This window comes from Melanotaenia boesemani, chromosome 10 (genome assembly GCF_017639745.1).
Source record: "Melanotaenia boesemani isolate fMelBoe1 chromosome 10, fMelBoe1.pri, whole genome shotgun sequence".
Classification (NCBI taxonomy): Eukaryota; Metazoa; Chordata; class Actinopteri; order Atheriniformes; family Melanotaeniidae; genus Melanotaenia; species Melanotaenia boesemani.
In genome coordinates, this window is record NC_055691.1 from 37634294 (window position 1) to 37646728 (window position 12435).

Genomic DNA, 12435 nt, shown 5'->3' on the forward strand with positions numbered 1-12435 from the left:
TAAAAAGCGGAAAGTTCATTAAGTTTTTTTTAAGCTGCGCTCAGGGCCGAAGGTAAGTCCCAGAGTTTACGCAAATTAAGCGTATTTTATTGAACTAAAGAAGCTCCCGGAGGGATTTTAGAATAACTGTGTTGAAGCATCGGTCTTTTTCGTGTCCGGGTGGCCGTGAAAGGGGCTCCGTACACGGATCTGATCAGCGTCGCCCTTCAACTACCATCCAGACCTTTTCTCACCGTGGATGACTTCTTTCTGATTCTGTGCAACGTTTTACACATATATTTCCTATCTGCTACCAAACAGAATAAAGACTATTTAGTAAGCTTAATTAGCCAGACAGAAGCTTCCAGGTGAGTCCAGCTGACACGAGACCGCAGGGCACGCGACCTGAAAGTGACCTCATTCCACATTGAATCGAAATGATAACATTACATAGTCCAGGTGCATCCTGCCTGCGTTAATAACCGCTGATGGCTTCAACTGGAGCGCGAGTCTGTGCAGGTTGTGGTTGTTCAACCCTCCGTGTAAAAAAACGTTGGGACTGCAGTAAAATAATGGGGTAATATTTTTCACGTTTTGTTTTTAATTACAAGACTCACTTTTAATTTATGAAGCGCCATAAAGAATGAACCCTTTAGATGCCAGTTTTGATCCGGCACCACAAGGAGCTCCACAGTTCAGTACTGTAAAACAAATTTGACATAAACAAGGTACCATATGACACCAGCCCTCTGGAAATACAGATATTATTGTGCATGTCGCAAGCCAGGAGCTTCACCTACAGACCAGCGGCCTTCGCAGGGGTTTTCTTGGCTATGCATACATAGTATGAGCCATCATTACCAGTAATTACGGGCCACATGTAGTCTCACGTCCAACCACAGGAACACCTGAAAGAATCCAGTAAATCCTGCACATGTAAACAGTCCTTATTATAATGAGGGGGTTCAGGCTCTGTTTACTTACCGTTTTACTGGATTCTGAGTTTCATCATCATTTTTGAGCTTGGGTGAATGTTTGCCCAGGGAACCATGGCGGACCTTGGCATCAGACCCGGGGACGACGTGCTGCTGGTGTGGACTCGGCCTTCGTCGCCAGGAGCCGTGAAACGCTCTGCAGAGGAACTGGCTGCAGCTGTTGGTGCAGACGGAAAGGTGGCCGTGGAGAACATGGAGAGACTGCTGCTCTGTGAGTTACTCCATCAAGTCTGACAACCAAGACTTGTTTTAATTCCTAGAAAGAAAATCCTGGAAATCGGATAAGGACCAGGTGCCGTTTATTAAAACAGTAACTTGTGCTTATTAGTTTGGGAAGAATATTAAACCGTTAAGAGAAACTGGCCAAGCTGTAAAATCCAGTGAAAAGTTTTTTCATTAAGTAGAATAATAGATAAACTTTATTATGTACCTCTGCCACAGAATAATGGTTCAGTCTGGAGGTTACAGTCAAGAAACTGTTCTTCTTCCCTCCCCAGCCTCTCATGCAGCATCCAGCTTCCACTGGGTGCTCTCCTGCCTCCTGGATGGCAGCTCCTCCATCCACACTTCAGAGACGCTGGCAGAGATGGTCAGAGTGCTCAGACCTGGTGGCAGGCTGGTCCTAGAGGAACCAGTTACAGGTAAGAAACAGGCTCCCTTCTCCACCCAGATGCCCCTCCACCTGCCCTTGTCTTCTTGTTTCCCCTTAAAAAGGTGACACATTCCCATTTACTGCATTCTGTCTACAGTTGAATCACCTTAACCACGAGCCAGTAGCCCTTCGGCTGGCTGCACCTGTCACACGTTCTCGCCTCCAACTTCTGGTTTACCAGAGGGTCCACCACAGAGTGGACACTGCAGCGTGTGGGGACGTTGCTAGGATGGGACCTTGCCGGGTCAGGGCGTTGGCGGGTCAGTGTGTTGCCGGGTCGGGACCTTCAGGGTCGGGGCGTTGCCGGGTCGGGACCTTACCGGGTCGGTGCATTACCGGGTCGGGGCATTGCCGGGTCGAGGCCTTACCGGGTCGGTGCGTTGCCGGGTCGGGACCTTCAGGGTCGGGGCGTTGCCGGGTAGGGACCTTACCGGGTCGGGGCGTTGCCGGGTCGGGATCTTACCGGGTTGGTGCGTTGCCAGGTCGGGACCTTACCGGGTCGGTGCGTTGCAGGGTCGGGACCTTACCGGGTCGGGGCGTTGCCGGGTCGGGGCGTTGCCAGGTTGGGACCTTGCTGGGACTTGCTCGTGCTACAGTGTGTGTTTTTGTGTTACAGAAATAGAAGCTCAGAGTGTGAGGACTACAGAGAAACTTATGTCAGCGATGAAGTTGTCTGGATTCATGTCGGTGACGGAGGTGAGTGGTTAGATTCATGTAAACATACCTAAATCATACCTGTGCCTGCAGGTGCATTGATGTCAATGAGAATTAATGGTCCTGTTATGCTGCTGTACTTTTATTATGTTCTACATGAGAAACATGATCTAGTAGCGTTGTGGTCCCCAAGTTACGGCCCACCTTCCTGCAGGTATTAGATGTCTCCCTGCTGCAACACACCTGATTCAGACTAAACAGAGCTCTGCACAAGTCTGTTATAGAGCCATTAATCAGTCGGGGAGGGAGTGAAGTTCTGCAGGACAGTGGGGCTGGAGGACCGGAGTTATCCCTGGAGTAGATAATTACAAAAATAAACTTAATACGGGGAGTAAGGAAATTTGTGTTTGGATAATTATTTCTCCTCTTTAGTAAAACAATACCTGTTAGAGTTGTATTAAGGCTATTTTTGCTCTCCTAAAAAGACGGATACAGAGCATTTTGTCCGTCTTCTGTGTCCTTTACTTATATAATTTGGTCCGTTTTCAGAGCTTTTGAAGATGTGTAGTGTTGTGGAATTTTTAGTTATCAAAGATCACACACTAAGTGAGAATCGAACAAAGTAGTTTTATTAAGAGCCGGCCGGCAATGAGAGTCACACAGTCAAAGGAGTTTGTCTGCGAGAGTCTGCCAGATACCAGTGAGCTTAGTTAATATACCAGGCATGAGCTGATAACATCACAGTAGGAGGTCATTGTTTTAAATTTCTCACATAGCTGCTAACAAATGTTACGGAGTGAAGGGTGCAAAGGAGGAAGCTCATTAAACTCTCAACATCTGTTGAGGGGATGAGAGAGGGGGGAAGGTGTGAGAAGGAGTTCTTATCTAAATACACAGACATACAAAGGGGATGAGAGAGGGGGGAAGGTGTGAGAAGGAGTTCTTATCTAGATACACAGACATACAAAGTGTAACCTACAAACTATAAGGGTATATGAATAAATTTTCCATTACAATAGCCTGACAGAGTAAATGGAGTAGAACCACTGGAAGCTGTGGGGGGCAGTGTTGATTTCCAACCCACAAAAGGAACAAAGAAGTCTTGATGTACTTGTTGTCCCTTTGGACTATGATGTCCACTGCACTGCCTCTTTTATGTCTCTGTCTGAGAATGTGCATTATCATAATTTCCTCCACAGACGCCATGTTTGCCCCGAAACTGACGACAGAGATCGTGATGATGTACGTTCTTATAAAGAGACGTAAAAGAAAAGCAGTGCAGTAGATGCAGGTGGTCTGTCAGTCCCCAGATCCGGTGATTCAGACTAGGACCCGGCTACCCGGCTACCCTTTCGTCCACTGGGGTAAACCCCAACTTACAGGCGCCAAGTCGGGTAGCAATGAGCATGCCCACACCTGCTCGGCGCCTCTCACCGGGAGCAACTCCAGAATGGAAGAGGGTCCAGCCCCTCTCAAGGACAGTGGTTCCAGAGCCCAAGCCGTGTGTCGAGGTGAGTCCAACTATATCTAGCCGGAGCCGCTCAACCTCGCGCACCAGCTCAGGCTCCTTCCCCCCCAGAGAGGTGACATTTCACGTCCCTAGAGCTAGCTTTTGCAGCCGAGGATCAGACCGCCCGGGTCCCCGCCTCGGGCAGCCGCCCAGCTCACACTGTGCCCGACCCCTATGGCCCCTCCTGCAGGTGGTACCGTGCTGTTTAGATATAATACAGGACTAAAACAGTTGTTTGAGAAAGAGCGAAACCTTCAAACTGAGCTTATGGTCCCAGTAGAGGGCAGCGGAGGCACCGAGGTCTGACATTTTCCGTTATCAGAGAGCACACATGAAAGTTTCACCACTTGTTGACTCGTCTCATCTCAGATCAGTAAAGCAGAACTGAGCCCCGAGGCGTTGAGCTCCCTCACAGCGAATACTGGTTACCAAGGAAACGCCCCGTCTCGAGTCCGCATGTCTGCTTCTAAACCCAACTACGAGGTGGGATCTTCCAGCCAGATCACGCTGCCATTTGGAAAGAAGACCCTCAAACCAGGTGGGTTTCTAACGAGACGAGGAAGAGAAACAAGCACCTGCAAACATTCAGGTTTTCTTGCCCGTTTAAGGCGTGAAAAGCTAAAATCTCTCATGTTGCGGCTTGATTATGACTTTTATTCCAAGTAAAATTATTTTATTTCCAGATTTTACTTCCTGCAAATGTGCCGTTTATGTGATTTCAGTGCTCATGCATCCGTATAGATGATGATGATGAAGAGTCTGTACGATCTGACAGGGTTAACAGTTTTCTGTCACAAACTTGTTTCCAGCAGAGAAACCGGCTCTGGATCCCAACACGGTGAAAATGTGGACGCTGTCGGCCAATGACATGGATGACGACGATGTGGTGAGAACCGGCCTGATCGTGGTTTGTGGTGGTGACGTAGATCCGTGTGGGCCATGCCCCTCGCGCTGACATGATACGACCCTCATGTAATAACCACGTTAGCATTAGCTAAGTGTTAGCATGGATTTTAACCCCTTCTGGCCTTTTCATCTGATTTGCTTTTACTCATTATATGAATTAGTTTTTTAAAATACTATTTTCTATTTAATATTCAATTGTGTTCTTTTACTCCAGTCTTTTTCTACATTTTGTTTTTATGATAGTAAATAAATCTAGGTGTTAATGGGTTGTGATCCCGTTGTTGTTGTTCCAGGATCTGTTGGACTCGGACTCTCTGCTGGACGAGGAGGATCTGAAGAAGCCAGATCCATCTTCTCTGAAAGCTCCCAGCTGTGGAGAAGGAGCTGCCAAGAAGAAGAAAGCCTGCAAGAACTGGTGAGATCCCAGCAGAGGTCAATCAGTCGTCAGCATACCGGAAAAATCTGGTCTTTCGCCTCCAAACCGCGAGCAGAACATTGATGCTGCTGATCTTTTTAATGAATTGTACTTGGATGAAGGCTTGTAGTTGGACCCTTTATTGCTGTTTTTCGCCACAAAAGAGCTCGTAACTAAATGTGCTTTAATATAGGAAGTGAAAACTTTCCAGCCGTGTACGTTGTGATGCTGATCACATGAAGTTGGTGCTGCTGCAGATTTTAACTGATATTTTGTGTTTGTGCAGCACGTGTGGTCTTGCTGAAGAGTTGGAGCAGGAGAGCAAAGAGAAAACCAGCTTACCAAAATCTGCATGTGGAAGTGTGAGTATACCTTCGCCTTTCCTGTCCTGGCAGGACAAACCGAGGAAATAATGATGTGCATTTTACCTGTGGCAGTGTTACCTTGGCGATGCCTTCCGATGCGCCAGCTGTCCGTACCTGGGGATGCCAGCGTTCAAGCCAGGAGAGAAGATTGTTCTGGACAACAACGCGCTGACCGACGCCTGAAACTGCAGATCTCTCAGCTCCAAAACATTCCTCATGTTCCATCCAAGACTCGACTCCCTCCGATGATTCCCGGCTGCTGGCTGGGAACCAGTTGCTTCATTCAGGAGTCCCATTTCAATAAACCACAGCGTTTGACTTCTGCCTCTGAATCAGGTTTTTTATACAAGTGAGGTCACGTTTCTGCTGAGGAATCTGGATCAATACGGATCAAATGGAAAGATGCTTTTCTTGTTCCAGTTACAGGAAGATATAAATATATATTTAGGTTTACGTTTTATGTCACTGGTCTAATTTGTCTTTTCTGACAAACGTTGCGTTTAGAACAACTTCAGTTCAGAGTTAATTTTACTGTTTTACAGGCAGATCTGACAGGTCTTTGTAGAGTTGCAGCTACTCGTACGTTAACAGGGTCAAACAGCAGCTATTTATCAGATGAAACTCCTCCCTTTTCACCGTGTCTCTACAAACATTTTTACTGGTTTCCAGTTAACATGAAAGTCTGGTTTTTATTTCCCAGTCTGGCTGGAAGCATTGTGCTAACCATCTGGGATGCAATGATATAAAACACAGTTTACTCCATCAGTACGTAAATATCTCCAGGAGGCACCAGCCTGTTGCCCCCGGCAACAGCTTCCTGCGCAAACATGTCCATGACGGAAAACGTCTGGATGAAATCATCTACCTTCACAGACAACTAGGACACAAACGCATCGTTCAGTATAAAACTTTATCCAAACCAGAGAGTTTTACAAATGTCCCAGTAAGTCATTCTGGGATGTTAGTAAAGTCTGGCAGGCCTGTGGATGATGATGGTCACGTAAGCAGTTATTAATGTGTAAAGAAGGAAAATGGACGAAGACGACGACCACAGATTAATAAATGTGCTGCAGGAGGAAGAAGTCAGGCTGTGATGCTAAAGTCCATCTTGATGTCTCCTGAACTGGGCTGAAAGGTGAAGCTGTAGGACACCTGCCGCCTGCCGTCACCTGGACTCTGCCACGGCGACCTGAAGAAATAAACGCCCTGTTTCCTGTGTCGACTCCACTCGCAGTCGCCCTGCAGGAACAACATGGAAAATGCAAGATGTTTTAGAGCGTTGTAGCCAGCACAGCTAACAGCTTACCCATTCAACTGAAAACAGCTTTTTCTGATCTTTTAACCAACAAGTTGCAAAGCAAAGGTTTGCACTTAGTTTATTTTCTGTTTGAGAATCTGATGTGTGACATCCCTGCCAGAATAAAGCGGTAGAATCAGCCTGGAATGAGTCCGTGATTCGCAAAGAAAGAGCCTGAACTTAGAAAACGGCTCGACGTTAACGTCAGAAAATATTTCTCTACGTTTCCTCGTCCAGTGTTTGTTTGACAGAACAAATCAGCCAAAGTATGAAAAGCGCCAGATAAAAACGCTCTAGGTGAAAGCTGATACCTGCTCACTGATTGGCCCAATCAGACCTGTGCTGACGGTGATGTCATCAGTTAGGTGGTACTCCATCCATAAGGCAACGCCATGGCAGCGACCGGTCCTGAAACACACCGTCAATAATACGACATGATGAAGATGACCAGCAGAAATGAACCCGGGTCTGAACCCGGATCTGACCCCCTGATCCCGGACCCTGAACCTGAGTCTGACCCCCTGATCCAAGACCCTGAACCAGGGACTGACCCCCTGACCCTGGACCCTGACCCCGGGACTGACCCCCTGATCCCGGACCCTGACCCCGGGACTGACCCCCTGATCCCGGACCCTGACCCCGGGACTGACCCCCTGATCCCGGACCCTGACCCCAGGACTGACCCCTGACCTTTCCACAGGTTGCATTCCAAAGCCGACCTCCACCATCGTGTAGATCTTTGGACTGAGACTAGATCACAGGGATGTGGTTTCTATCCGGAGCTCGTTTTCTGTTTAGTTTTTCTGTTGAGTTTTGATCTGCGTCGTCGTTAGGGTTGAAAAATTCTGGGAATTGTCAAAGTTGGAAACTTTCCATGGGAATTAACGTGAATATTTGGGAATTAACCAGAAATGTACTAAATGTAAGGTTTATTCAGGTAACAGAGAACGTAAATATGGTTGAGAAAATAAAATGTTGCATAATTGTGGCTAAAAACCAGATTTATAGCAAGCACACCTGATAATCTATGCTATTCAGGTAAAGTTCTGGGCAGTTTGGCAGAGTACCGAACCAAGCAAGGCCTTTGGGAAGGAATCTGGCAGTCATGCGAGCACACATCTGCATCCACCTGGTGGATCTGAGGCCCTTGCACCTGTAGCCTCCATCATCCTCCAAATCCCACCGTCATCAGCCGCCTCAGAGCGACCGGTCACTGTTCGGCAACACGGACACAAAGGTTCGCAGCTGGCTCACAAATGTGAGCGTGGAAAAACCGGCGACCATTCGGACAAACCGAAGGCTGTCTGAGCCTGACATAGCCATCCTCAACAAGGCCGAACAATGAGGAAGAGGAGTCGGATGCCGAAGAGGCGAACATGGAGGATGTTGATGGGGCCCAGGAAGAGGCTACTGACTGAAAGGGTCTGGAAAAAATGTAGAACATGCAGAAACTAGGCTTGGGAGGCTTTCATTTCACATTTTGAATGGGGGTGTTGCTCAGTACAGGAAGTAAAGTTTTCCAGTCTGAAGTAAATCTGCTGAAAAGTCATGTTTTTAATTGTTTTATTTTGCATGGATGTCTACTTATGACAAAACAAAATCTTGATATTTATGTTTGGATATAACAGTTCGAAATTATCCCCAAATTCCAGTTAATTCCCATGAACTCCCAATAATTCCCATAATTCCTGTGGAAAGTTTACAATTTGGAATATTTCCAAAATTCCCATAGAAAGTTTCTGGAAATTTCCCCTTTGCAACCCTAATCTTCGTTACGGACACAGAAAGCAGAAATGTTTGGCATCAGTCTGATTCAGGATTGAGAGGCATAAAAAACACACCTTATGAAAGGTAGTGATCCCTGGCTGCTGATTGGCTGTTGAGGCACGCACTGTGTGAAGTTAAAGGTCATGACGGCGGCGGACTGAGTGAGCGCCCGACATGGGTACTCCCACAGTGGGTGTGGCTCCGCCTCGCGGGACTCGCGGAAGTCCAGAGACCGCTGAGGAGACAAGAGAGAAGGTTTGTGATCCGACATGTTCCTCAGATATCAGCAGAAGCTCCGGTTCAGGCTGCTTCCTGCCGTCAGCTGGAGGCTGAAACGAGACTGTATGAATGCTGATTAAAACTCTAACAGAGCCGAACCGACGCTCGCACGTCAGTTTTAAGATGATTGGCGACAAGGACAGAAATACACGATGAGAAGCCAGCGAAGGTGTGACTTCACCGAGCTGTGAAGGAACTATAAACCAAAGTAACACACTTCTATTAAAGTCCAAACGGATGTAAACATTAAGGTTTTTATTACCTGGACCATTTCATCCATGGGGGAGACATCGAAGCCCTCACAGTTTCCACATGGAGCTCTTATTCTCCACAAATCCTGGTTAAAAAAACAAGCATTTATTTTCTAAAATCTTAGATAAGGACTTTCACAGGGATGGAGATGAACCTCCAAACAGGAACCCAGAAAGGCCCTGGCATCCATTCAGAGGAAATGGGTTTATTATAAACATTCCTGGTTCCAGTATTTCTCTCCATGTAACAGTACGAGCTCTTTAACTTGACCTGTAATCATTAATTTAACATTTGGATGTTTATTTGGGCCGTGATGGAAACAGAGGCGACTGAAACAACCAACTCTAGAACTACTGAGGAGAGAGAACAAGCATGTTTTCAGGAAGTTGATTTTTAAGGCATGAAATGTTGCTTGAGAGATGTTTTATAGAACAGCAGGTGACCTGGAACTCCACAGCCAGCATGTGCAGCGAGGCGGCGCCAGGCAGGACGGCGGCGTCGGGTCGCAGGAGACCGGACAGGGCGGTGCGACAATACCAGAAGAAGAGGGAGTGCCATGGTAGCAGGCTGGTGCTGAAGTACGGCTCACCCATCAGGACTGAGATCTTAGAAACACACAACATAGACTCAGGTGGGTCAGCTTCATCGTTTCTGCCTCCTGACCCACATAAATCAGGTTCATCTCCACAACCACGAGAGCCTCTACAGAACGCCGAGACGTGTGAGATTACCACACAAGTCTGTCACTGTGTCAGAGTAAATTCACCTGCAGCAGAAAGCGGCCATCTGAAAGAAAACCCGGACTCAGTGGAAACCAGAGCATAGCAGCCGGTAATGAGCAGAGCATCGCACTTCATTTCAAACTAAGGCAGAGTCATAGGACAACATACTTTTAGAGCTGGAATCAAACAAGGCCTGGTTTCTGGTGAAGAGGCAGCCGTCTCTGGAGCCAGCTGAGTCTCTTCCTCCATATGACGGGTTCCAGTGGGGAAGTTAGCCGAAGCTCTGGACAGAGCTGCTCTCATGGTTTCTACATTCCCAAAGAACTGCTGGGGTTAGAACTGTGTTCGGTTTGGATGCCGATGCTTGGCAGAGTCTTTTAGCTGAGTTTCTCCCGCCATGTTGCTATGCTACATGCTAGCATGCTGCTTCCTGCTGTCTGCTAACACCTGCTGGACTGTAGCACCTCATGCTGCCTCCTGTACAGGTGCTCTGTGATAAAGTTAGTTACTCTAACCCAGGCTGGATAACTCAGTTAGCATCTGTCTCCCATGCGGGAGACCAGAGTTCGATTTCCCAAGGGGATGAACATCAACACCTTCCAGTTGGGTCCTTAGCAAGACCCTTAAAGCTACGTAGATTATTGACTCTTAGATAATCTGATGCATGACAGGCACATGAACAGATTATCTGTCTCATTTAAACCGGCCGTTTCCATGGAAATTAATTATTTTTAAACATGACCCTACTCAGGTTGTTAAATGTAAATCTGATTTTTGTCCAATCATGTATGAGGCAGAATTACAGAGACGATCAGATGAAGTTACCTGTTCGCCTCTGAGGTCGTTTCTTGTCAGCTGTTCAGGTCTAACCTCCAGCAGCTCTACACCTCTGCTCATCGCGTTGGCTTCCAATATCTGCAGAGAAAAATGTGGGACATCACAGCTTCTTTCATGCACTTATATCCCACCTGTACATACAGCGGCTCCTTCAGCTTTCATCACAGCTCACATTCACAGAAGCTTCGTTTCTACAAGCTCATGCAAAGTCACAAAATGTATTTCCTTCCAGTTTTGGTGAATGTTTGGTCTTATATTGATGGTGGGAACATAAAGGCCCGTTTCTGCTCCCTTACAAGTGTAAACAGCGACGTCCGTTTCACATGTTGTCATACGTCACCATCCTCATGCTTCCATGCATGTTTTACGTTGCCATGGTTGTTAAGTCCGTTCCTCCACTAGAGGGCAGTGCTGAGTTTCATTTCCGCGTTCCGACATCAGTTTCAGACGCTGTTTAGCGGCGGTGATGCATCGCTCCCACCGCCCAACACGCCCTAAACACTCGCACAGTCTTTCTTCAAAAGTTTGCGCAATTTCTACAGTTGTGCTCGTCTTCATTCTTCTTCTGCTCTTTTGTTCCCTTCCTGGTCCTCTTCTTCTCTGGTTTGTTTCTTTCCCTGGTCCAGCTGTTCTGCTCAGTACTGCCCCCGCAGTTTCTGGTGGTATTCCTCCGTCTTCTGTGTCGAGCGACGGATAGCTAAGCTCCCTGAAAACGGACCAAATTACGCACATAGCAGCATAAATGGGCCTTAGTGTTGATCAGTGTTTGCCAACTAGTCAACTGGCTTCTTTGTTTTCAGCCCCAAGAATCAGCGTTGTAAACCAGGGAATAGTCAAATCAAGGGTATCTGTGGATAATCCAGTGTCCGAATCCAAAATCAATTGCCAGGAAACACAGAAGAGTCAAAAAGTCGAGTGATCTTCTTGCCATCTGTCTGCAGTGTGTGGCCGCAGCCTTTCCCTTGACCACTATGGATGGTGGTCTTTCTCCGGCAGCTTCAGCTTCACCTGTGCGGTGAGCACGCTCCACCTCTATCTCCCTCTGTAACGTCTGCTTCAGTCTTTTACTATTCTCCTCTGAATCTGCCCAGGAGTCACTTGGGCTTCAGGTATTCCATCACAATGTTGTTCCCCCTCTACTGACCCTCCAGGTACTCCGGCTTGTCCAGGACGACCTGCAGACCTTCACATTAAACGCCTGTTTGAATTGTGTTGCAATGATCAGACTGTTTTGCTTGAGTGATCTTTAGTTCATTCACATCTTTCTGTGTATATTTGCATGCTTAATTTGAGATCTCCTTTCGTGAATGAATCCAACTTGGAATTAGTCGAGTCCATAATGACTTTAACAAAGTCTTCCTGCTGTTGCTGTAACATAGCAATGAACACGTCTTTCTGGTGATTCAACAAGCCTTTTATCTGAGTGAAGGATACATATTCTTCTTCAGTGTTTCTTTGCTGCTTTGGTCCCATTTTAATTTGTACCAGAGGATGCAGGCTGTGGTACTAGTTAGCCAAGCTTTAATGGGTTAGCAGCAGCTGGTTAGCACAGAAGCACAGGCGTCTGTCAGCAGCTGGAAACAGCTGAATGTGCAAGTGGAAACTGCATAACAACAGTTAGTCCGTTCACTCGTTAGCTCGATGTTGGTGGCTAGCTCGATGATAGCAGCAAGCTCAGTGGAGTGCCTAGCCTCACCTGGGCTTGCTCTGGCTGCTAACTTGATGGTATCCTCTACCATCTACCACAATAGAGTGCCTGGCCTCCCTCAGGTTCGCACCAGCAGCTAGCTTGATGGTATCCGCTG

General features: G+C 47.2%; 2 protein-coding genes across 6 annotated transcripts in view; one reads left to right on the forward strand and one right to left on the reverse strand.

The window, feature by feature from the left end:
* The first annotated feature begins 7 nt into the window (after window positions 1-7).
* On the forward strand, window positions 8-5794 carry ciapin1 (cytokine induced apoptosis inhibitor 1). 3 transcript variants are annotated; one of them, XM_041995992.1, is made up of 9 exons: window positions 8-52; window positions 1023-1185; window positions 1472-1615; window positions 2243-2322; window positions 4160-4328; window positions 4603-4676; window positions 4990-5111; window positions 5398-5473; window positions 5549-5794. In XM_041995992.1, exons 2-9 carry the CDS (start codon window positions 1029-1031, stop codon window positions 5657-5659), a joined length of 933 nt encoding a protein of 310 aa, XP_041851926.1. In that variant the 5' UTR covers window positions 8-52; window positions 1023-1028; the 3' UTR covers window positions 5660-5794. The 3 variants fall into 3 exon arrangements, with proteins under 3 accessions (XP_041851926.1, XP_041851923.1, XP_041851925.1); XM_041995989.1 differs by having other exon boundaries at window positions 15-52; window positions 4600-4676; XM_041995991.1 differs by lacking the exon at window positions 8-52 and adding an exon at window positions 84-347 and having other exon boundaries at window positions 4600-4676.
* Window positions 5795-6372: 578 nt separating this feature from the next.
* prmt7 (protein arginine methyltransferase 7) overlaps window positions 6373-12435 on the reverse strand; it is a 32942-nt gene continuing 26879 nt past the window's right edge. For all 3 annotated transcript variants that reach the window (XM_041995987.1, XM_041995984.1, XM_041995986.1), the window contains 6 exons: window positions 10619-10708; window positions 9515-9676; window positions 9082-9156; window positions 8615-8775; window positions 7085-7181; window positions 6373-6715 (listed from right to left, as the gene is read on the reverse strand). In XM_041995987.1, the coding sequence (XP_041851921.1) occupies window positions 6560-6715; window positions 7085-7181; window positions 8615-8775; window positions 9082-9156; window positions 9515-9676; window positions 10619-10708 (741 nt within the window). In that variant the 3' untranslated portion in view covers window positions 6373-6559. The remainder of the gene's footprint in view (window positions 6716-7084; window positions 7182-8614; window positions 8776-9081; window positions 9157-9514; window positions 9677-10618; window positions 10709-12435) is intronic.

Coding starts and splice junctions, on each gene's coding strand:
- ciapin1 (XM_041995989.1), top strand. CDS start 1,029: ATGGCGGACCTTGGCATCAGACCCGGGGACGACGTGCTGCTGGTGTGG. Junction 1,616..2,242: donor CCTAGAGGAACCAGTTACAG/GTAAGAAACAGG, acceptor TTTGTGTTACAG/AAATAGAAGCTCAGAGTGTG. Junction 4,329..4,599: donor AAAGAAGACCCTCAAACCAG/GTGGGTTTCTAA, acceptor ACTTGTTTCCAG/CAGAGAAACCGGCTCTGGAT.